Source organism: Stomoxys calcitrans, chromosome 2 (assembly GCF_963082655.1).
Source record: "Stomoxys calcitrans chromosome 2, idStoCalc2.1, whole genome shotgun sequence".
NCBI lineage: Eukaryota > Metazoa > Arthropoda > Insecta > Diptera > Muscidae > Stomoxys > Stomoxys calcitrans.
This window is the reverse complement of record NC_081553.1, coordinates 46,256,797-46,281,687: the sequence shown is the minus strand read 5'-3', so window position 1 is coordinate 46,281,687 and position 24,891 is coordinate 46,256,797. Positions and strand designations below refer to the sequence as shown.

The 24,891-nt window shown below is 40.4% G+C and overlaps 1 protein-coding gene across 1 annotated transcript in view; it reads left to right on the top strand.

The window, feature by feature from the left end:
* Positions 1-24,891, top strand: part of LOC106088400 (cell adhesion molecule Dscam2) — a gene marked incomplete in the record, with an annotated part of 263,277 nt that overhangs the window by 185,889 nt on the left and 52,497 nt on the right. The window contains 5 exon segments of the mRNA XM_059361431.1: positions 4,634-4,786; positions 5,250-5,772; positions 6,161-6,371; positions 12,277-12,532; positions 21,685-21,828. Of these exon segments, the coding sequence (XP_059217414.1) occupies positions 4,634-4,786; positions 5,250-5,772; positions 6,161-6,371; positions 12,277-12,532; positions 21,685-21,828 (1,287 nt within the window).

The following is a 24,891-nucleotide window of genomic DNA, read 5'->3' as shown; positions in this document are numbered from 1 at the left end:
TTTATGGAGGAGCTGCATCAAGCTACTGATCGATTCAGACCATATTAGACACGTATGTAGAAGTTCATAAGAGAAGCCGTTGTACAAAATTTCTTCCAAATCGGATAAGAATTGCGTCCTCTAGAGGCTCAAGAAATCAAGATCCAAGATCGGTTTATATGGCAGCTATATCAGGTTATGGACCGATTTGAACCACACTTGGCACAGTTGTTGGATATCGTAACAAAATACTTTTTGCAAAAATTCATTCAAATCGGATAAGAATTGCGCCCTATAGAACGAGAAAGTGGTGTGGTGTTAATGGGAGGACGTCGGGTTTGAACATCTTTGCAGACAGTAAACAGGCCATAGGGGGAATAACAACCAGGACGGTAAGGTCTGAACCCTGTCGAACACCGAAACAGTCGGTAGGACGGCGAAAATCCTATGGGGAGATCTAGATCGTGAGAAGACGAGGCTAATTCTGAAAGGAAGTAAGAAGGATGTCAATAAAGCTTTCGGTATCATAACGGGACACAGGACTACGAGCTCACTTATGTAAAATCTGGGCGGCAAGTGATAACATGCGGGGAATATGATGAGCATTTCCATTGTCATTGCCCGGCTTTCGCATCCAACAGCCACCCGCACTTAGGTAAGGACACAGTACCAGACATGAACCAACTTAGGAGAGTGGTATGGAAAACAATTAAGGATTTTGTAAGTAGCACGGAATTCCTAACTTAAAATTTTCTTTTTCGAGGTTACTTTTAAGTTTTTAAAGTGCAAAACAAGCCGATAACTGGCATAGGTGTATGTCAATAGTGGCATGGAGCGGATTAATATCCGCACCCCCTTTTCAATCTAACCTAAACTTGTTCCGCTCAGATCAATAAATCAAATGTAATGATTTACAAAGGTCGCCAAAAAACTAATCGGTCAGATATGACAATCAAAATGTTCGTATGTCGTAGGATTGAACCGCATACACTGCAGCTGTCAGACCAATTAATCGCAACGCTGTTGTGTTCTAGTGGATAGCCTTTTAAAATCTGCAAACTGTTTAGTCTGTCTATCGCTATAATCACTTAAAACACAAAAAACAGTTTACAATCCAAATTTGAGGTCAAACAACTCCAAAACGATGGGTCCTAAAGAGAAATGGGTCTGACTCCTTCAAAAAATTAAAAATTTGGTCGAAAAAAAAAATTTCGTTGTGTCCTCTTAACTATGCGTCTTAGAGGGAAATGGGTCTTTATTCGTGACTCCATTGAAACATTTGGGAATTGCATCGAAAATCCATTAAAAGCGAAATAACACTTGAAAAACGTAAATGGCTGTATCTCCTAAACCATGCGTCATAGAGAGAAATGGGCCTTGATTCGTGACACCATCCAAAAATTCAGTATTTCATAGAAAATCCATTAGAAATCGAAATTTCTGTTGGAAAACTTAAAATGGCAGTATCTCCTAAACTATGCGTCCTAGAGGGGATTGAGCCTTAATTCATGAATCCATTCAAAAATTCGAAATTTTATCGAAAACCCACGAAAAATCGAAATTTCAATTGGAAAATTTAAAATGGCTGTATCTCCTAAACTATGCGTCCTAGAAGGAAATGTGCTTTAATTCGTGACTCCATACAAATATTTGGAATTTCATCGAAATTGCACTTGGAAAACTTACAATGGCTGTATTTTTTTAAACTATACGTCCTAGAGCAAAATGGCCCTTAATACGAGACTCCATCCAAAAATAGGGGTTTTCATCAGAAATCCCTTAAAATCGAAATTTGACTTGGAAAATTTTGAGAAGCGGCAGATCGGGTGGTGTGATTTAAGCGAAATTTTGTGTGCTCTCATTTAGTCCCTAAAAATAAAAATTTGGTATCCAAATTTCGGTACCTAGGAGGGCCGCCCCACCCTAAAACCTATCAAATATATATTTAGACCAATCATGGCAATATGGGATTCAAATGAAAGGTATTTAGGATAAGAAAACGTTTCTGCTATCAAACTGTCGGACCAAGTGTTAGGGGAGTCCACTCCAACCCCCAAACCACCCCTAAATCGGACATGTTTACCGACCATGGCAATATGGGACTCAAATGAAAGGCATGTGCGAGTAAAATACGAATCTGATATCTAAATTTGGGACAAAGTTTCTGGGGGTCCACCCCTTCCCCAAAAGACCCCCCCAAACAGGACTTATTTACTGACCATTGGATTATGGGGCTTTAATAAAAGGTATTTGGGTGTAAAATTTGGATCAACCAAATAACCAAATATGGGACCAAGTGTTTGGGGGCCGCTTATCCCCAACAAAATCTCCCAAAAGGGGACAGATTTATGACCATAGCAATATGGGGCTCAGATGAAAGGTCTTTGCGAGTAAAGCACGAAACTGATATCAATATTCGGGGAAAGTGTCTATGGGGCCACCCCACCCCACAAGACCACTCAAATTGGAAGTATTGGGTTGCCCAAAAAGTAATTGCGGATTTTTCATATAGTCAGCGTGACAAATTTGTTCACAACTTGTGACTCTGTAATTGCATTCTATCTTCTGTCAGTTATCAGCTGTTTCTTTTAGCTTGCTTTAGAAAAAAAGTGTAAAAAAAGTATATTTGATTAAAGTTCATTCTAAGTTTTATTAAAAATGCATTTACTTTTTTTTAAAAAATCCGCAATTACTTTTTGGGCAACCCAATATTTGCTGACCATTGCAATATGAAGCTGAAATAAGAGTTATTTTAGAGTAGCCAAGTCACTGAGTGGCCGCCCCATCCCCCAAAACACCCCCCAACCGGTCATGTTGCCGACTATGGAAAAATGGAGCTCAAATGAAGGGTATGAATCCATGAATCTTACATCAACATTCGAGACCAACTGTCTAGTTGACGTCCCACCACCATAACAACCCCCAGGTAAGACGTATTTGCTCACCAGGACAATTTGGGTCTTCAAGACTGTGGAGCTCGATATTGATAGTTTTAGGACCCATCCCCCAAACCGGACATTTTTGCTGGCTTTTTCAATAAGGATTTAAGTGAATGGTATTTGAGATTAGAAAACGAATTTGATATCCAAAGGCAATATGGGGTTCATATATATGAGAATAGAGCTAGTTGCTGACATATTTATAGGGCTTAGTGATTGGGAGACCACCCCAGTCCCCAAAACACCCCTAAATCGGGCTTATTTACCGACCATGTCAATGTTGAGCTTAAATGAAAGGAATTGGGGGGTAGAGCAAGAAATTATACCCACTTTCGGGACCAATTTTCTGGGGGTCTAACCCTTTCCCAAAATTCTCCACAAATATGGGGGGTATATGGAGGCACTGTGGGGCTCAAAAACAGGTATTTGGGAGTAGAATACGAATTTGATATCCAAATGTAAGACCATGTATTTAGGGCATCACCCCTTTGCCAAAACACCCCCAAAGGGTAAAAATTTTTCGATCATGGCTCACATGAAAGGTATTTGAGATTAGAAACCGAATTTGACAACTAATTTTGGGACCATGTGTTTGGGGGACGCCTCATCCTGCAAATTCCCACTCAAATCCAATGGCAATATGGGGTTTAAAAAAATGGTATTTAAGAGAAGAGCACGATGGTGATATTTTTGCGGGGCCAAGTGTCTGTGGGATCGCCTCACCCCCGAAGACACCCTTAAATCAAACATCATGAGAATATCGGGCTTAAATAAAGTATTTTAAGAATGGAGTACATCCTACATCCAAACTTAAATTCGTAGACCAATAAAGATCATATGGGATTCAAAAAAAAGGCGCTTAAGACCCTATACCATGATGGCATAGAGGGTATATAGTGAGTACTTTTAAACCTACCGTCGTCTGACCTGAATATGGACCAAATCGGACCATATTTAGTTACAGCTGTCATATAATCCGATCTTTCAATTATGGGTATTAATTCCATAAAAAGCGAATTTATTGGCCGATTTCGCTAAAACTGTTTCTTACATAAGAGGGACCTGAATTAAATATGCTCCAGACCAGCCGATATAACTAAGGACATAGTACTGAAGTTATAATAAACTAAGATAATGCATATATCCATGGTGGTGGATATCCAAAGTTCAGTACTGCCAAACATTTTTACTTCTTGTTATCAAGGTGGAGATAGCATTTATTACCCAACCATTGTGAAATTCTTCTCATATCCCCTTTAAGACCAAGGACAAACACAATGGATTTGGACAAAAATCGGTTCAGATTTAGATATAGCTCCCATATATAATATTCACCCATTTTAAACTTCTAAGGGCTTTGCTACCACAAATTTTACCAGATTTTCTCTAAATTTTCCTTTTCCATCATTTATTTGAAATTTTGCATTAATAATAAATGTAGCGCAACCAAATAAATTGATTTTCTCTTAAATAAACAGAGCATGCAAAGATTGTTGCAGCCCCAATATTATGTATTTACTCGGAAAAATATATCACATCCTATTTGTTAAAGCTAACACGTTTCTGCCATTGAAGGATGATTTTTTTGTTTTCTTTGACAGAGGACATGGAAAGATTTTCCAATGAATTGAAATGCCTTTGAAATGTTAAACATGAATGAATTTCAAATACTTGTGTGAATTAATTTTTTGTTTTTTTTTATTTGATCTTTGCAGGTAAATTGAATACAGATTTCAAACCTTTGGATATGCGAAACCATTCGCTGGTACTTAACCTGGCGACCGACATTGATGAGGGTTACTATATGTGTCAAGCGGCCAATGATATTGGTGCGGGCCTCAAGAAAATTATTCGCATCAATGTCAACGGTAAGTATTTGCATGCGCTCGTGTGTGTGTGTGGTGTAGGTAGGCAGACTGACATCTCAGTGCAGGAGAGTGTGTGCGTACACGTGCCATCATCAACATAACACACATTCAACTTGTCCATGCTATGCTGCTACTCAATTTGTTTGTCTTTTACTCTTTATCACTCACTTGTTCTCATCCTTGCACTTTAAACTCTTGCAAAATAACTGTCTGCGCTTTACGACCTCGTGTGTGCGCGCGTGTGTGTGTGTCTGACGTTAATTAAACAACAAAATTCACTCAACACGCATGGAAACAACCGCAACAACAAATGCAACCACAAATGCAAAACACACATGCACTCATACTCATATACTGGCCTTGCCTCATGACCAACTACATGCGCTGCCGTTGGCTTTGTTTGATGTGGGGCGGTGATGCGGGTGATGCGATGCCTTTGCTATGCGACTTCTTCTAACTACAGAGCCAGCACGTTTCGAGCAAACATCACGCAACGTATCGTCGCGACGTAATGATGCTGTCACACTGGACTGTCATGCCAAAGGTGATGAACCCATTAGTGTCGCTTGGACGCACAACAATGCACGCATTGATTTGAACAATTTCCGCTTTAGCATAGCGGAAATGAAAACCGAAAAAGGCGTAGACTCTCAGTTGACCATCTCACGTTCGGATCGTCACGATTCGGGCATTTACAAGTGTGTAGCCGAAAATCCCTATGGTCGTGCCGAACAAGTCATCTATCTTGCGGTGCAAGAACGTCCCGACACCCCATCTAATCTGGAGGTCTTTGAGGTGGGCTCACGAACTGTTAAACTCTCTTGGCGTCGCCCTTTCGATGGCAATTCACCGGTGCTCTCCTATCTGGTGCAATATCAGTCGTTGAAGTATCTGCAATCGCATGCTGCATTGGGCATGGCTGGCAGTGATTGGAATGGCCCGAATATTATCAATGTTACATTACCATCGACCAGCATTAGTAAGAGGTAAGTGCAAATGGTGCATTTGGAGGAATATCAAGTTTGATGAAGTCGAAAGAATTCGTGATCCAAAACAAAATTGAGTGATTAATGAGCTTAATGAGGGCAGTTTGTTCAATAAGCTAATGCTTAAGTGAAATGTCAGTAACAATTAGAGATTTAAGATTTTATATATTTCGCTCGAAAGACGAAAGCAATTCCCATGTTGTATAACATCACAAGAATCTACATCAACCCATCTTACCTGCAAATTTTACCCCAATCCCCCTTTTTTGAAATTTATATGACTAAGCTAATTTGTAATCCTGTCCTGTCTTTCTGTCTCTCACTCTCTCAACTTTTCTTTATGGCATTTCCGACTCTATTACTCCTTTAATATTCTGCATGGTGACAGCTATGACAGCGACCTACGTGAAAGTGCCATTGTATCGGGTCTGACACCGGCCACTACTTTTCTCATACGGATGCAGGCAATCAATGAAATCGAACGCAGTCCCTTCACCGAGCCAATTGTGTTGAAGACCCAGGAGGAGGCACCCACAGAAGCCCCATCAAATGTGCAGGTGCAGACAGGAGGTGAAAGTGAATTGATTGTCACTTGGCAGGTAAGTTAACACAAACTCTCACACACACACACCAACACACTCATTCTCACACAAAGAATAATTGGATGCACATACAAAGCGATGGCATGACACTCCGTTATTGTGCGAACAAATTTTCTTGCCATCAATGAGGGGGGTGGGATAGGAACAGAGAACAGAAAATACAACATTGTTGCTAGCAAAATGAAAAGCAGAAAACCTGTAGGGGTTATTTCAATGAGGAATGCAAAGAAAAAAAGTTAAATTTGTATTTTTTGGGCCTTGGTGATAAAATGGAAACAAACAGGGGGCATTTGAAAGTTTAGAACACAATGCAAGTTTTGAGGAAATTCTAATTGTGAGGACATTTGTATGAAAGTCGAATTCAGTGAAAACAACTTTCCAACCTGATTTTTTATGAAATTCTAATTTTGATGGAACATTCAGTGAAAATAAAATTTGGACGAGATTTTGTGGAGAAACTACGAAAATTTATTGAGAATTAAAATTCAACGAGACCAAGTCGAATACAAATTTTTGTTTATACAAATGAAGTTTTTCTTGAAAATCAAAGTGAGACGAGTTCTTCTGTAAAATTTGTTCTGTTAAGATTGCCTATGAGAATCCAATTGCGCTTAAATTTTTTACTAAAATTAATTTTCAGCAAGATTTTCTTGCAAATCAAAGTTCGACGAGAGTTTTTCTATAAACCAAAAATCGATGAGATTTTCTCCAAAATCAAATTTTCGACAAAACTTGTGGTGAATATCAAATTTTTACTAGATTTTCAGTGAAAATAAAATTTTGATAAGATATTTTCAATTCAAATTTCGACAATTTTTTGCACACATAACATTTTGGAGGCAACCGTAGCGCAGAGGTTACCATGTCCGCCTATGACGCTGAACGCCTGGGTTTGAATCCTGGCGAGACCATCAGAAAAAAAATTTTAGCGGTGGTTTTCCCCTCCTAATCCTGGCAACATTTGTGAGGTACTATGCCATGAAAAACTTCTCTCCAAAGAGGTGTCGCACTGCGGCTCGCCGTTCGGACTCGGCTGTAAAAAGGAGGCCCTTTATCATTGAGCTTAAACATGAATCGGACTGCACTCATTGCCCCTGTTCCTTAGTGGAATGTTCATGGGCAAAATTTGCATTTGAGTTTGCTTGCAGATTGCCACTAGCACCTAACCCAAACATCCTACTTGCCTTAGGCTACCATTACCCTTACCAAACTAACGGTAATTTAGCACCCACTTGAAATTTCCAATTTACCTCAACACTAAGCAGTTGACAAGTTGCACAAGACTTTCCAGTTAATTTTGTTGAAATTTCACCTTCATCAACTCCACACGGAGATGTAAAGACACCATTAACCCCTGATCTGAATGTACACCCTCCCTCAAAGGAGATAAAAGTATTTAGGAAAAAAGCTATAAACCCATTTAGGATTATCAAATATTCGCAAAAACGAAACTCCAATCCCAAATGGTTTCAATTTAAATATTAAAGGCCAAACAAAATGCGCCACAGCATTTTACAGTGAGGCAGACAGACAGACAGAGAGTCTGGGAGAGAGACAAGAAACTGACATAAAAATAAAATGATGAATAATTTATCACATTACCACATGAAATGCCAGAGCGACTGACTCATTTACATTATGGAGCAACACTGACTGAATGACTGACTGACTGCACCCCCCCCCCCCCCCCCCATTTGCCTGATTGGAGGATGTAGGAAAGGTAGCAAAAACCAAAAGTGCCAAGGTATTCTTAGTATGGAATTTGTGTTGTTTGCCAAAGGCTAAAATTTCACTTAAGCAAATCGTTAGCAACATCATACACTTGAGGTACTTAATTTCTTTAGACGATGCTCTTTCTTACACCACGACATAACTGTCTGTAATAGAGCTTAAAGGAAGATAGTTGGCTTATTCAATATGAGCCTTTATTGGTTAACAACTTCAAACATTGGGATGGTGAGAATTGAAAGAGGTTTGAAAGCCCTTATTTCCTACTAGACCAATACGCTACTGGGAAAACGATGAGGAGCACCTGGCCAAAGTGCTGCAAAGAATTGGAAGGTGTCTAGACTGTGCTAAGAGCTCTCTAAGAACCCCAGCACAATTATCTGCCTGAGAAAAGACAATGAGAATTTCACAGAGGAAAACTAGCAGACAGTGGAACTGCTGGTGGGGACACAATTTCGAGGCAGTTTGCGTTGCCACTGCGGACAATAATATTGGGGACATTGTTGCCTGAGATAAAATAGTGTGGGAGTGGCGCACCCACCATCCGTTTAAATCAACCGAGCCCGCCAGTATCATGCCGACATTATGGCAATAGTCTCTCAAAATTTCTCTGCCACACCTTGAATGGTTTTTTGCGGGGAGCCTGGACATGTTCATTTATACTAAGATTATGAAGGGTAATCTAATTAATCTTTATCTCTAAGGCGGAAAGAATAATAATCAGTCAGCAGAAGTTTTTACTAAAAACTAAGTGACAGAAAGACTTACAACAAAAAGTGGAGATTGGATTGGTAATCGGCACTTTGGGCCATACTTGGAACCGTCCTAATATCTTCATATGGGGTGCGAGGGGAACGCCTCAACGAGTCTGGCGGATGGGAGGCAACTCAGTGAGTTGGCCTTGAACATATATAGGATTCGTGTTCCACTTTAAAAACTCTTATTTGAGCCGCATACTGCAATAGTCAGAAAATACTTACTATTTGGGTGGTGTTGTGGGGGTGGGGTGGACCCATAGACACTTTTCCCGAATATTGATATGAAATTCGTGCTTTACTCCCAAAGACCTTTCATTTGAGCCCCATATTGCAATGGTCGAAAATTTGTCCCCTTTGGGGGATGTTTTTGGTGAGAGGCGACCCCCCAAATACTTGGTCCCATATTTGGATATCAGATTCGTATTCTACTTGCAAATACCTTTCATTTGAATCCCATATTGCCATGGTCGGTATATATGTCCGATTTAGGGGTGTTTTCGGGCTTGGGGTGGTCCCCCCAGAACTTGGTCCGACAATTGGATATCAGATACGTTTTCTTATCCTAAATACCTTTCGTTTGAGTCCCATATTGTGGTGATTGGTCTAAATGTATGTTTGGTAGGTTTTAGGATGGGGCGGCCCCCCCTAGGTGCCCCACCCAAAATTTGGATACCAAATTTTTATTTTTAGGGTACTATATGAGAGCACACAAAATTTCGCTTAAATCGCACCACCCATCTCCGAGATCTGGCTTTTCTGAGAATTAGGGTAAGGGGGAGGGTCGGCCCCCCCCCTCAGATAACAAAAAATGTAGTACCCTATTTTCACCACGGGGTCATTATGCACCATCTGTGAAAATTTCAAGAAAATCGGTTCAGCCGTTTCTGAGTCTATAAGGAACACACAAACATAAAAAGAAACAAACCTGCAAAAAAACACAAATTAATTTTTGTACCCACCACCGAAGGATGGGGGTATATTCATTTTGCCATTCCGTTTGCAACACATCGAAATATCCATTTCCGATCCTTTAAAGTATATATATATTCTTAATCAGCGTAAAAATCTAAGACGATCTAGACATGTCCGTCCGTCTGTCCGTCTGTCCGTCTGTCTGTTGAAATCACGCTACAGTCTTCAAAAAAGAGATATTGAGCTGAAACTTTGCACAGGTTCTTTTTTTGTCCATAAGCAGGTTAAGTTCGAAGATGGGCTATATCGGACTATATCTTGATATAGCCCCCATATAGACCGATCGGCCGATTTAGGGTCTTAGGCCCATAAAAGCCACATTTATTATCCGATATTGCTGAAATTTGGGACAGTGAGTTGTGTTAGGCCCTCCGACTTTCTTCTTCAATTTGGCCCAGATCGGTCCAGATTTGGATATAGCTCCCATATAGACCGATCTTCCTATTTAGGGTCTTAGGCCCATAAAAGTCACATTTATTATCCGATTTTGCTGAAATTTGGGACAGTGAGTTGTTTTAGGCCCTTCGACATTCTTTATCAATTTGGCCCAGATCGGTCCAGATTTGGATATAGCTGTCATATAGACCGATCCTCCGATTTAGGGTCTTAGGCCCATAAAAGCCACATTTATTATCCGATTTGAAATTTGGGACAGTGAGTTGTGTTAGACCCTTCGACATACTCCGTTAATTTGGCACAGATCGTTCCAGATTTGGATATAGCTGCCATATAAACCGATCTCTCGGTTTTAGGTTTTGAGGCCATAAAAGGCGCATTTATTGTCCGATATCGCTGAAATTTGAGACAGTGAGTTGCCTTAGACCCTTCGACGCCTTCCTTCAATTTGGCACTGATCGGTTCTTATGCCCATTAAAGCCACATTTATTATCCGATTTTGATGAAATTTGGGACAGTGAGTTTTTTCAAGCCCTTTGACTTCCTTTGTAAATTTGGTCCAGATCGGTCGAGATTCAGAATGAAAGGTGGTTTACATATATACCCGAGGTGGTGGTTATCCAAAGTTCGGCCCGGCCGAACTTAACGCCTTTTTACATGTTATATATAAGAATAGGGTCGGAAATGGATATTTCGATGTGTTGCAAACGGAATGACAAAATGATTATACCCCCATCTTTCGGTGGTGGGTATATAAATATCAAACTTCCCAATGCCTATGTCAGATTGCACCTGGCATCACTTGGTGTTGCCTAGGCCAGACACTTATAAAGCAGACCTCGTATTAAGTGGTCCTTCGAGTTGATTTCTTAAGCCCCTAGAAGTTTCAAATTTTATCCGATTGAGATGAAATTTTGCCCATATTGTTCGGAGGCCACCGTGGCGCAGAGTTTAGCATGTCCACCTATGATGCTGAACGAATGGGTTCGAATCCTGGCGTGAACATCACAAAAAATTTCTCTGCGGTGAATATCCTCCGATTTTTGTGGGGTACTATACCACGTAAAAACATCTCCCCAAAGAGGTGACTAGAACCAGACACCACTCATTGAAGTTAGTCCCTGTTCCTTAAAGAAACGTTCATGGGCAAATTTGCAAAAAAATTGCATTATTCTGCATTGTCCCTTATCATTGAGCTTAAAACTTGAACCAGGCAGCATTCATTGAAGTTTGCCCCTTAATGAAACATTCATGGGCAAATTTGCAAAAAAAAAATGCATAATTTTGCTAAGACATCCAACATCTATGGTAAGTACGGTTCAACTCATTCTATAACCTCACAAATATCGGCAGCATTAGGAGGGGATAACCACCGCTGATAATGTTTCTAATCCTCTCGGCAGGATTCGAATTCAGGCGTTCAGCGTCATAGGCGGACATGATGACCTCTGCGGTACGGTGGCCTCCTATGACCTAATATAACTCCCATATAAACTCATCTCACGATTGGACATCTTGAGCTTCCGGAAGCAGCAATTGTTGTTGGATTTTGCTGAAATTTTTCACGTAGTGGTTTATTATGGCATCCAACATCCACTGTAAATATTGTCCAAATCGGTCTATAACCTGATTTACATATCTTTGGTAAATGGATCCACATCTTCCTGCTTCAATACCCTACACTTCATCTCCCCGGATTGTCAGATAAAGTCATCTACCTCAAAATAAAGTCATCTACCTGGTGGGCTACCTATTCAAACTAACCTTAACAACCTTCTTTTATTGTTCACTGCAGTACTTTTGTTCATAATTTCCCATTTACAACAAAATAATATAAACAACAAAGAAGAAGAAGAGGAAGGAGCTTACAACTATTATTATGTCAAAGCTCATTGTGGAGCGTGCAAAAACATTCGCCTCTCATTCAAGATTATCAACATTCTAACAACATTTTGTTCGCTATTTGTCTTACCTTGGATTTCATACTTTTCCAATTCTAACTAATCCATGCACTTGGTTTATTCGTTTTACCTATTTTGCCATTCCAGATACCGCCTCGAGAGTCCTGGAATGGCGAACTCATTGGCTATACGGTAAACTGCAGCGAGGAGAAGCAGAACATCAACTACATTAGCGTTGTCAATAACTCACTGAAGTCGGTGATTGTGAGTGGCTGGGCCACAACGAAGGCCACATTACGTGGCTTGCGAAAATATACGCGGTATGCGGTAACGGTGCGCGCCTTAAATAGTTTCGGTTCGGGGCCATGGAGTACGCCCATCTTTGGAACCACTTCGGAGGGAGGTAAGTGTGAATGAGGATAAAAATAAGAAAACAACAAAAATTTAGAAGGTGGAAAATGGCCCAGATTGTATTCTATGGTGATGGGTGTGAGCTGAAATAAAAATAAGTACCTTGCTTGGCATTCCACATCCTTGGCAGACAGTGTCTGTTGTCATGGTCTGCTGCTGTGGGTCCTGTCTTCCAGCAGCACACATGAGGTTTGTGTGAATGAGTTTCTCTCCTCGCTGAAGGTAACAGCTGTACAAATTGTTATCTTAATAACAACAAACATTAAAAATGCTTTTAGCGTTGTGTTATGTGCTATTTTCGTCTCTTTTTGGTTTTTTTTTTCTTCATGTCATTTTTTCTTTATTTTTGTGTTTTTTTTTTTTTTTGGGAATATTGTCGGTTATATTTTTGTGCCACAAACAAACATCGTATATTTCTACAGAAATTGTGGGCAGAACTTTTATGCTGTATAGAAAGAAGGCAGTTTTCGTACTCGTTCTCCTTCGCCTGACTACGTGAGTTCTTTGTTCAGCTCAAGATGAGCATCAAATGTGAGAATTTTTACTTTTACAATTTTCGTTTATATGACCAAAGGCAATTCACGTGTCCTGCCCTACCCTGCCTTGCTTTCCTTGGGTCCCATGTCTGTCGCACAGTTGTATGGTGTGTCCTTCTATACACTTGTGATTGCTAATGGAATACTAAAACGTTTTATTAGAAATTCAAAAGTGAGTGAGATCAGATGAGTTTTTTTGCTTATGGATTTTTCTTAGCAACTCTTAGTAGTTGGGCAGCGAAGAGAGGCTGAAACAAGTTAGAGCGTGCTAAATTCGGCCAGGCCGAATCTTGTATACCTTCAACCATGAATGGTATTTGTCAAGTTCTTTAAATGACTTTTTCAAACACAACAAGTAAAAAGGCGTTAAGTTCGGCCGGGCCGAACTTTGGATACCCACCACCTTGGGTATATATGTAAACCACCTTTCATCAAAATTCGGTGAAAATTGCATACCTTATACTCATTTACCTCATACCGATATCAACTATATATATAACACGGATGTCGAAAAGCCGAACATAAGTCACTGTGTCAAATTTCAGTGAAATCGGATTATAAATGCGCCCTTTATGGGGCCAAGACTTTAAATCGAGATATCGGTCTACATGGCAGCTATAACCAAAGCTGGACCGATTTGGGTCAAGTTGCATAAACATGTCGAAAAGCCTAACACAAAGCACTGTCACAAATTTCGGCGAAATCGGGCAATAAATGCCTATTTTATGGGCCCTATACCTTAAATTGAGAGATCGGTATATATGGCAGCTATATGCAAATCTGGATCGATCTGGGCAAAATTGACGAAGAGCCTAACTTAACTCACTGTGTCAAATTTCAGCGACATCGGACAATAAATGCGTCTTTTATGGCCCCAAAACCTAAAACCTAGATATCGGTCTATATGGCAGCTATATCCAAATCTGGACCGATCTGTGCGATATTGCAGGAGTATGTCAAGGGGCTTAACTTAACTCACTGTTCCAAATTTCGGCGACATCGGACAATAAATGAGCATTTTATGGGCCCAAAACCATAAATTAAGAAATCGGTCTATATGGCAGCTATATCTAAATCTGAACCGATCTGGACTAAATTGAAGAAATATGTCAAAGGGCCTAACACAACTCACTGTCCCAAATTTCAGCAAAATCGGATAATGAATGTGGCTTTTATGGGCCTTACACCATAAATCGGAGGATCGATCTATATGGCAGCTATATCCAAATCTGGACCGATCTGAGCCAAATTGACAAAGTATGTCGATGGGCCTTACACAATTCACTGTCCCGAATTTCATCAAAATCGGATAAAAAATGTGGCTTTTGTGGGCCTAAGACCCAAAATTGGAGGATCGGTCTATATGGCAGCTATATCCAAATCTGAACCGATCTGGGCCAATTTATCGAAGGAAGTCGAAGGGCCTAAGACAACTCACTGTCCCAAATTTCAGTGAAATCGGATAATAAATGTGGCTTTTATGGGCCTTAGACCCTAAATCGGAGGATCGGTCTATATGGCAGCTATATCCAAATCTGAACGGATCTGGACTAAATTGAAGAAATATGTCAAAGGGCCTAACACAACTCACTGTCCCAAATTTCAGCAAAATCGGATAATGAATGTGGCTTTTATGGGCCTTACACCATAAATCGGAGGATCGATCTATATGGCAGCTATATCCAAATCTGGACCGATCTGAGCCAAATTAACAAAGTATGTCGATGGGCCTTACACAATTCACTGTCCCGAATTTCATCAAAATCGGATAAAAAATGTGGCTTTTGTGGGCCTAAGACCCAAAATCGGAGGATCGGTCTATATGGCAGCTATATCCAAATCTGAACCGATCTGGGCCAATTTAACGAAGGAAGTCGAAGGGCCTAAGACAACTCACTGTCCCAAATTTCAGTGAAATCGGATAATAAATGTGGCTTTTATGGGCCTTAGACCCTAAATCGGAGGATCGGTCTATATGGCAGCTATATCCAAATCTGAACCGATCTGAGCCAAATTAACGAAGGATGTCGAAGGGCCTAACATAACTCATTGCCCCAAATTTCAACAAAATCGGATAATAAATGTGGCTTTTATGGGCCTAAGACACTAAATCGGCGGATCGGTCTATATGGGGGCTATATCAAGATATAGTCCGATATAGCCCATCTTCGAACTTAACCTGCTTATGGACAAAAAAAGAATCTGTGCAAAATTTCAGCTCAATATCTCTATTTTTAAAGACTGTAGCGTGATTTCAACAGACAGACGGACAGACGGACGGACATGTCTAGATCGTCTTAAATTTTTACGCTGATCAAGAATATATATACTTTATAGGGTCGGAAATGGATATTTCGATGTGTTGCAAACGGAATGACAAAATGAATATACCCCCATCCTTCGGTGGTGGGTATAAAAACCAGTCAAAGAAAACCACAACTCCAAAATTTCAGGCTAATCGGGTAATACTTGCGCCCTCCAGAGGAAAAAAAGTCAAACTGGGAGATCGGCTCATATGGCAGCTACATCAGGTTATATACCGATTTACACAATACTTGGAACATTTGTTGAAAGTCACACCAAAACGACATATGCAAAATTTCAACCATAATGGATAAGAATTGCGACCTCTGGAAGCTCATGAAGTCTAAACGGGAGATTGGTTTATATGGCGACTATATCAGGGTATGAACTGATTTAGACCTTACTTGACACAGGAAGTAAAAACAAAACACTTCATGCAAACTTTCGGTCAAATCAGTTAAGAAATGCGCCCTCTAGAAACTCAAGAAGTCAAGACCCAAGATTTATAAGGCAGCCATTTCAGTTTATGGACCGATTTGAACCATACTAAGCGCAGTGGTTGGAAGTTATAAAGAAACACTTGAAGCAAAATTTCAGTCAAATCGGAAAGGAATTTCGCCCTCTAGAGGCTCAAGAAGTCTAATCGGGAGATCAGTTTATATGATTAAAACTATACTTGGCACAGTTGTTGGGAGTCATACCAGAACACTTCATGCAAAATTTCAACCAAATCGGTTAAGAATTGGGCCCTCTAGAAGCTCTGGAAGTAAAGACCCAATGTCGGTTAAATGGCGGCCATATCAGGATAGGAACCGATTTGAACCATACTTAGCACAGCTATTGCAAGTTTTACCAAAACACGTCGTGCAAAATTTCAGCCAAATGGAATAGGAATTGCGCCCTCTATAGACTAAAGAAGTCTATTCGGGCGATCGGTTTATATGGCGACTCTATCAGGTTATGGACTGATATTGGCTATACTTGGTACAGTTGTTGGAAGTCATACCAGAACACTTCATGCAACAATTTTAACCGAAACGGATAAGAATTGCGCCCTCTAGAAGCTCTAGAAGTCAAGACCCAAGTTCGGTTTATATGGCAGCTTTATTAGGTTACGAACCGATTTAGACCATACCTCGCACAGTTGCCGGATGTGATACTAAAACACTACGGGCAAAATTTCAGCGAAATTGGATTAGAATTGCGACCTCTAGGAGCTCAAGAAGTTAATATCCAAGATCGGTTTAAACGGCAGCTATATCAAAACATGGACCGATTGGGCCCATTTACAATCCCAACCGATCTACACTTATAAAAAATTATTGTGCAAAATTTCAAGCGGTTAGCTTGACTCCTTCGAAAGTATGCATGCTTTCAACAGACGAATGGACAGACAGACGGACGGACAGACAGACGGATGGACGGACAGACGGGCGGACAGACGGATGGACAGACGGACGGACAGACAGACAGACGGACGGACCGACGAACAGACGGACGAACAGACGGACGGACGGACCGACGGATGGACAGACAGACGGATGGACAGACAGACGGATGGACAGACGGACGGACAGAAGGACGGACAGAAGGACGGACAGATGGACGGACGGACAGACGGACAGACGGACGGACAGACAGACAGACGGACGGACGGACGGACCGACGGACGGACCGACGGACGGACCGACGGACGGACAGACGGACGGACAGCACTGAAAAAAAGTTGTCCCATAGTTTAGATACGATTGAACATTTGCTTTGCTCATGTTCAGGTTAATAGGGGCACAGGCTTTCCCTCTAAGGGAGCCGGTGTTTTTTCGATTGATCGGCGATCTTGTAGATGTGTTTATGGGAAGTTTTCTCATACACGTGGATAAGAAGGAATGGTTTCGAGGGAGAGGGTAATGAGATCCTTTAAACGCAGTCTTGTATGTGCAGACCCGAAGGCCACTGGTTGGCACTCACCAAGTAGACACTCAGGTGAGCTCTTAATTTGAATTTGTCAATGACACGATGTAGTTATGATTTCGAATCAAATATCCTGAAATCCCGGTTGCCGAGACAGCCTTACTGTACTTTACCACCCTGTAATCCCATGGCAGCCGGTTGTATATACAGGATTGACCCGATGGAGTCCTTCATCGGCAAGGGCTGCCTTATTGTACGTGTTCCCCTTTTTTTTTGACATGGCAGAAGCATATACCGGCGTACCTTCTCCGCAAGCTTCTGGTCCCTGCCGGGATTGAAAAGAACCCCGGACCCTGGTTCTGTTCGGCTTGCTAGAACCGCATCCATCATCGGTCGGTTTCAGTGCTGGTAACTGTATCATTCTTGCAATTTAATTGCAATGATCTCTGAGGCAAGATCGACGAAATAGAAAGTTTTATGACTCGGAAGAAAATATTGGTTCCAGCTAGCTATCCAAGCTGACCAACACCTGCAGCCTGCACAGTTGTCGCGGATACAATGTGCTACATAAGGATCGCATTAGGCGTGGAGGTGGGGGATTAGCTTTCGTGATACACCATATAGTGCAGTATAGACCCATCTCGTCTGCAGCTGCAGCAAGTGACCCCTACATTGAATGTATGGGAATATCAGTCAAGTTCGGTGCAGCCGAGATAGAGCTATGCAACATTTATACACTCAGGTTGGCTGCTGTGTCCCAATTAATGAATAAGTTTGCAAGTCCAAATTAGTGTTCCACTGTCTGGCCATAACCGTCTGCTCCTAGAAGACTTTTATATGCATCACGTTTCATTGCATTCTCCCTAGGTAACGACCAGCGAGGTATATCTTTGAAGGCTCCACGCTTTGCACAGTGAATGAGGTGCACCACCTCCCCTGATATTCCTATTGGACCCGCTGATCTCCTGAGTGATGACAACAAGCCGTCATTTCTTCCACCCCATAAAACTCACCATTGACCGACCACCCGACTCCATAACCTCTGAGCGTCGGACGTTTATCAATCAGAAGAAGACCGATTGAGTACCATTCACCGCTTCAGTGAGCTGGCACCCCACTCAAATGTGCTAGTTGCCGAGAGGAAATTGCGAGACATCTTTAACGCAGCAGCCGCTCGCTTTATATCAGCCGGTCGAATACCCCAAGTGCGGCCCAATTTCCTGACGCAGGATGGAATGGATGGGATTCGTTGTATGCTCCCCCCTAACGCCAGAATCAGCGAGCTGAATCTGGATATAAACAGGGTAGTCAACGAACATAAGCGGAATATGTGGCTGGAACACTTGGAACACTTCAAGGTACCGGTGTGGGCAAGCTTTGGTCTACTCTTAAGTCAGTCTCGAACTCCTGTAGAAGGGATGACAGGATCTCAGTCACTTTTGGTGACGTAATTGTGACTGAGATGAGCCAGGTTGTTCAACCGTTCATTTATTGTGCATCCCGAGGGTGTGCATCCCGAAGAGGAGAGCCATTCGTCGTATGCGTGGTCTTCGATCCGATGGACAGCCATAATAATTTACCATGGGCGAAGTTACGAATTCATCCGTGGTGCCAAGTCATACAAGTCGTTGGGCCCCGACAGAATCTCCACACTGATGCTGAAGAATCCTGTCCTCAAACTATCCTTGAACACTCTTATATATTGGGTTGCCCAAAAAGTAATTGCGGATTTTTCATATAGTCGGCGTTGACAAATTTTTTCAACGGCTTGTGACTCTGTAATTGCATTCTTTCTTCTTTCAGTTATCAGCTGTTACTTTTAGCTTGCTTTAGAAAAAAGTGTAAAAAAAGTATATTTGATTAAAGTTCATTCTAAGCTTTATTAAAAATGCATTTACTTTCTTTAAAAAAATCCGCAATTACTTTTTGGGCAACCAGTACCGGATGTATGGAAGATAGGCAGAGTAAATACGCTACGGAAGCCTGAAAATGACCCGAGTAAGGGGGAGTCATACAGACCGTTCTCCTTTCTCTCAACAGTAGCCAAGACACTTGAGAGACTACTCTTTCCGAGCCCCAAGGCGAAATTGTTTAACTTCTACTTATGCGTCATCCCAACCCTTTGGACGGCATAGAAATCGTATCATATGCGGAGATTCTATTTTCAAGGCTTTAGGCCCCCCACCCATTGATGAGTTCTGAGATAGATTAAAGTCTATCTCTACGAGATCTGAAGATATCTGCCACCAAATCTTCAGCAACGTTGTTCACTACATACACGCATGAGGTGGGTAGGGAACTAAAAGTGATGATCGATGGAGTGACAATTCCGATTATCAAGTGTCCCAATATATTTGGTGTCACATTTGACAGCTCTTACACATTACACATTATCCCTACATTCCACAGCAATTTGCGATAAGAACAAAAGTGGAAAAAAGTTCTTCAAGTCATGTGCCGGCCGCACTTGGGGTGCTGACAAAGAAGCCCTGTTGACCACACACAAAGCAATTGGACGCTCGTTGGTTAGTTATGCAGCACCGGTGTGGTCACATCTGCTATTCGACACGCAGTGGAATAATAGTCAGATCTATCCGAATGCAGCTCTTCGAACTGCGACCTACTGTTTCCTCAGTTCTCACATGGATCAACTACATCATTAGACAAAGATCCTACGCGGGCGAAAACATAACTATTGGGATGCCCAAAAAGTAATTGCGGATTTTTTAAAAGAAAGTAAATGCATTTTTAATAAAACTTAGAATGAACTTTAATCAAATATACTTTTTTTTACACTTTTTTTCTAAAGCAAGCTAGAAGTAACAGCTGATAACTGACAGAAGAAAGAATGCAATTACAGAGTCACAAGCTGTGAAAAAATTTGTCAACACCGGCTATATGAAAAATCCGCAATTACTTTTTGGGCAACCCAATATATGCTGTCCAAGCAATACCATCTAAATCATGACCTTGTGAAAAATATCCACCTTCCAGAAACTTTTACTTGTATCTACATGATGTAGAGCCTGAGGTTCAGTGCTACAAGAGTGAACCGCAGCGTCATATCAAGCGGATCTAGACAACATTCATGCAGACACGGTAGCAGATGCGGTGAATAGTTACCGGGTGAACAACCACCTCCCATTGCACCTTAGTAAATTGAACTCCCCCTATAAATCAGAGTAGGTTTGGCTCAATTACCGAATACCGATATTGATCGGTATTAGGTATTGATGCCAACGTACAGGATATGTATGCCGATTGTAACCTGGGAACACACGTCACCTGTTTAACTGTCCAGCCAGAACCACTCGACTCAGACCCAGATCCCTCTGCACGAACCCCACGCCCATCTTAGCCGTAGAGTTCCTGGATCTGGATATTCAACAGAATCAAACTGACGATAGATGGAACACAACACACTGCCACAACATTTTTGAGAGGCGTTACGTAACATCCATCACTAAATACGAAAACAGACTTTCAGTGCCAGTTTCCCAAACCAACAACTAAACAAGTCTTCAAATTTCACTAATGTAAAGGGACGAATTTAAACCTTTGCACTAACTAAGGATATGATGGTGGTAAGAACATTTTACGCCGTAAGGGACTCCTTTCTGGAGTAGACTCCAGAAGCTTTAAGGATTCTTTTTACAACGATTTAAACTTGAATTGTGTGATATACAAAAAAACCATATTGGGGGTACAACTCTAACCAGGTTTTAAGAACGAAACTTCGGAATTAGATTTGAAGCTCAGTTCTCTATCCATTAAAACACTGGTATTTGAGGCTACCGGGAAAGGCAATTAACCTATACGTATATCCTGCTGAATAAAACATGAAGTCTCTAATTCTCTCCTAATATACAGGTAGTAATTAAGCTTTTCTACCTAACAGTCATCGATGTAAGTGGTTTGCCACCTGTTACAAATCAATCTGGGCAAATCTTTTTCATATGTCATAAATTTCTCCTAAAATTTGAACAAAATGTATTTTTCTCCCCAGAGGTACATGTAAACCACTAATGTTACCTGCAAACCACACATATGGTCAAGTCTAACTGAAATGGCTTGCAGTTACCCCCGCTAAGTTTTTTCGTGCCAGCCAATTGAAATGCCTAGACATTTTTGTACGGCGTTAAGTTTTAGCAGATCCCATTTGCACATTAATAACAACTTTACTAACTTGTATAAACATAGAATTCCTTAAACCAATTTCAGTTTTTTAGGTTATAGTAAATTTATTTTAAAACACTGTTCATTTACTGCCGTATTTATTTGAGTGACATATTCATTTTATGGTTTCCTGTTCCATTTTCTCTCTCTCTCTTTCTCTCTCTCCCCATTCCTATTTGGTTTTTTGCTCAACATTACCGTAAATGCATTATTACAGTGCCGGAAGCAGCCCCCCAACATGTCAACTGTACTGCATTATCGTCACAAAGTCTGAAAATATCGTGGCTGGAGCCACCACTGCAATTTCACGGTGGCATAATTCAGGGCTATAAAATTTTATATCGGCCGATTGTGAACCAAAGTGAGTACTTAAACTTTATGCTCTTATAAGTGTGTCATGTTTATATGCATGTATTATTGTGTAGATGTGAAGTATTCTCCTTTTGGTAGGTTTCTTGTATATGCAGTTTTTAAAAGCACTTGTGATAATGAATTTTAAAAGAGGCAACCTTAATTGCTTTGAAATTAGTAGCTCATTGAATTTGACACAATTTCTTTATATTTTATTATTTACCAATTCTCTCGTTATTCATAGGAATACAAATATTTAAGCAGAAATAATTATGAACCAACACTCTCACACCCAAAAGGAAGAGGGATAGACCTATTGATAAGTATACCGGTCGCCTCAGAATCGCTTTCTGATTCGATTTAGCTATGCTCGTCTTACTGTCCGTCTGTCTGTCCGTCTGTCTATCCGTCTGTCTGTCCGTCTGTCTGTCCGTCTGTCTGTCCGTCTGTCTGTCCGTCTGTCTGTCCGTCTGTCTGTCCGTCTGTCTGTCCGTCTGTCTGTTCGTCTGTCTGTCCGTCTGTCTGTCCGTCTGTCTGTCCGTCTGTCTGTCCGTCTGTCTGTCCGTCTGTCTGTCCGTCTGTCTGTCTGTCTGTCTGTCCGTCTGTCTGTCCGTCTGTCCGTCTGTCTGTCCGTCTGTCTGTCCGTCCGTCCGTCCGTCCGTCTGTCTGTCTGTCCGTCTGTCTGTCCATGTTAATTTGTGTACGAAGTTCAGGTCGCAGTTTTCATCCGATCGTCTTAAAATTTGGTACAGGCATGTTTTTCGGCCTAGAGACGAACCCTATTGAAATTGGAAAAAATCCGTTCAGATTTGGATATATCTCCCATATATATGTTCGTCCGATTTTCTGTAATAATGCAATAAAATGGTCATTTGTTAACCGGTTTTCTTGAAATTTGGCAGGAAGGATTTTTTTATGATTCTCGACATTACTGGTGAATTTCATAGAAATTTGCCCAGATTTAGATATAGCTGTCATATATTTATATAGACAGATTTTCAACCCAAGAGCTACTACAAGCGCATTGTTTGACCAATCTTGCCAAAATTTTGCACAACGCTTTCCTCCACGACAGTTTTAACATAATTGCTCGTTTTATGTTGCGGTAGATGAATTATGACTCTGTTAACGGTGTCGGAAGATCCTTAACGGGACATGGTTCAGAGAAAGCCTTTCGGCTAAGTATTTCCCTGTGTGCTATTCCCAGAATTGCAGAATCAGGCTATTTGAGACTTACAACAATTGATAATTTCCCCATAATCTATGGAAGAAGGCTAATTTTCTAAAGGCAGAATTTCTTTTCCTCTAAAGACTGTGGTTCTCTAAGTTCACCTTGTTATCAAACCATGTTATGAGCGTGATTTAACCTACCGCGATTAAGTATATTGTGAATTGTTGGCCTATTCCTGAGAAGGAGCAAAACAAACAGAATTGTGACACAGTGCCTTCCCATTCCCTTTCAAATCCTCTACAAAAAAGGGCCTTGCACACCCATTCGCCCTTCATGTATGCTGCCAGTTTTCATTACCACTTCCTTTCGCATTCACCTGCAACTTTTTTCGTTGTTGTTGGTTGCTGATTGATCCCCTTTGAATTCGAGGAATTCTGTTCAAGCCTTGCTATCTCTCTCACTTTGTGTTTTTCTTTTTTATATTTTCATCAATGTTGTTTGTTGTTGTTGTTGGGATTTGTGGTTGAAATTTGAGGTATGCAATTTTATTTATATTTCAGCGGCTTTTTAGAAATTTTGCCTTGTTTTTGCTTTCATTGTTTTTATTAGTTTAGAGTAAACAAAATTTAACAACTAAACTTTGCAATTGAGTGCTTTCGTCTAAACTAGAAAGCCAACGAACAACAAAAACAAACAGTCGAGAGTAGAGTTGCGTTTGACGATGATGTATCTGTCTGTTGGTCCCGAAAACTTTTAACCATGCATTTGAGGAGGGGATTTTTCAGTGAAAGACTAAAACGTATGGTAACAAAAATTGCTCAAAGACAAGGGTTTAATAATTGAGACTTCAATGATAGAAGCAGTGAAATACGGAGAACCAAAAGGAAAAATTTTTTAAAATGAATACAAAATAATAAAATAAATAAAATAAAATAAAATAAAATAAAATAAAATAAAATAAAATAAAATAAAATAAAATAAAATAAAATAAAATAAAATAAAATAAAATAAAATAAAATAAAATAAAATAAAATAAAATAAAATAAAATAAAATAAAATAAAATAAAATAAAATAAAGTAAAATAAAATAAAATAAAATAAAATAAAATAAAATTAAATAAAACAAAACAAAATAAAACAAAACAAAATAAAATAAAAAAAAATAAAAAAAAAATAAAATAAAATAAAATAAAATAAGAGAAATAAAATAAAAAAATAAAATAAAATACTAAGATTTTTGCACAGGTCCTCTTTTTCTTTATAAGCAGTTTAAGTTCGAAGATGGGCTATATCGGACTATATTTTGATATAGCCCCCATATAGACCAATCTGCCGATTTAGGGTTTTAGGCCCATAAAAGCCACATTTATTATCCGATTTTGCGGAAATTTGTGTCAGTAAGTTGTGTTATGCCCTACGATATCCTTCTTCAATTTGGCCCAGATCGGTGCAGATTTGGATAAAGCTGCCATATAGACCGTTCTCTCGATTTAGGGTCTCATTTGTGTCAGCCAACACCCAGGGGTGTCGCCTATGAATGCAGTGCATTGCATTGGCGATAGGAAATTAGGAATTGGAGGGGGGAAAAAGGATGTAGTGCTTATTGACATTTGTCTCAAATCCTTGGATGTCAAAGTGGGTGGGAAAAACATTAGCCGGAAGTCGATTCCACATACGAACGATTCGGGCGAAATAAGTATTCTCTCTATAATGCATTGTGTGGTCCACTACCCAATCAACCTGCAATATCTAGTATCCCTGACATACATCCTTACATCAGGAATAAGAAGACGAATATCCGACGAACACACATCATGAAAGTACCGATCGAACAGCGTCAAACAACCCACATTGCAACGATGATGAAGGGAGGCAATAGAGTTGGATACCCCACTGTTCCCA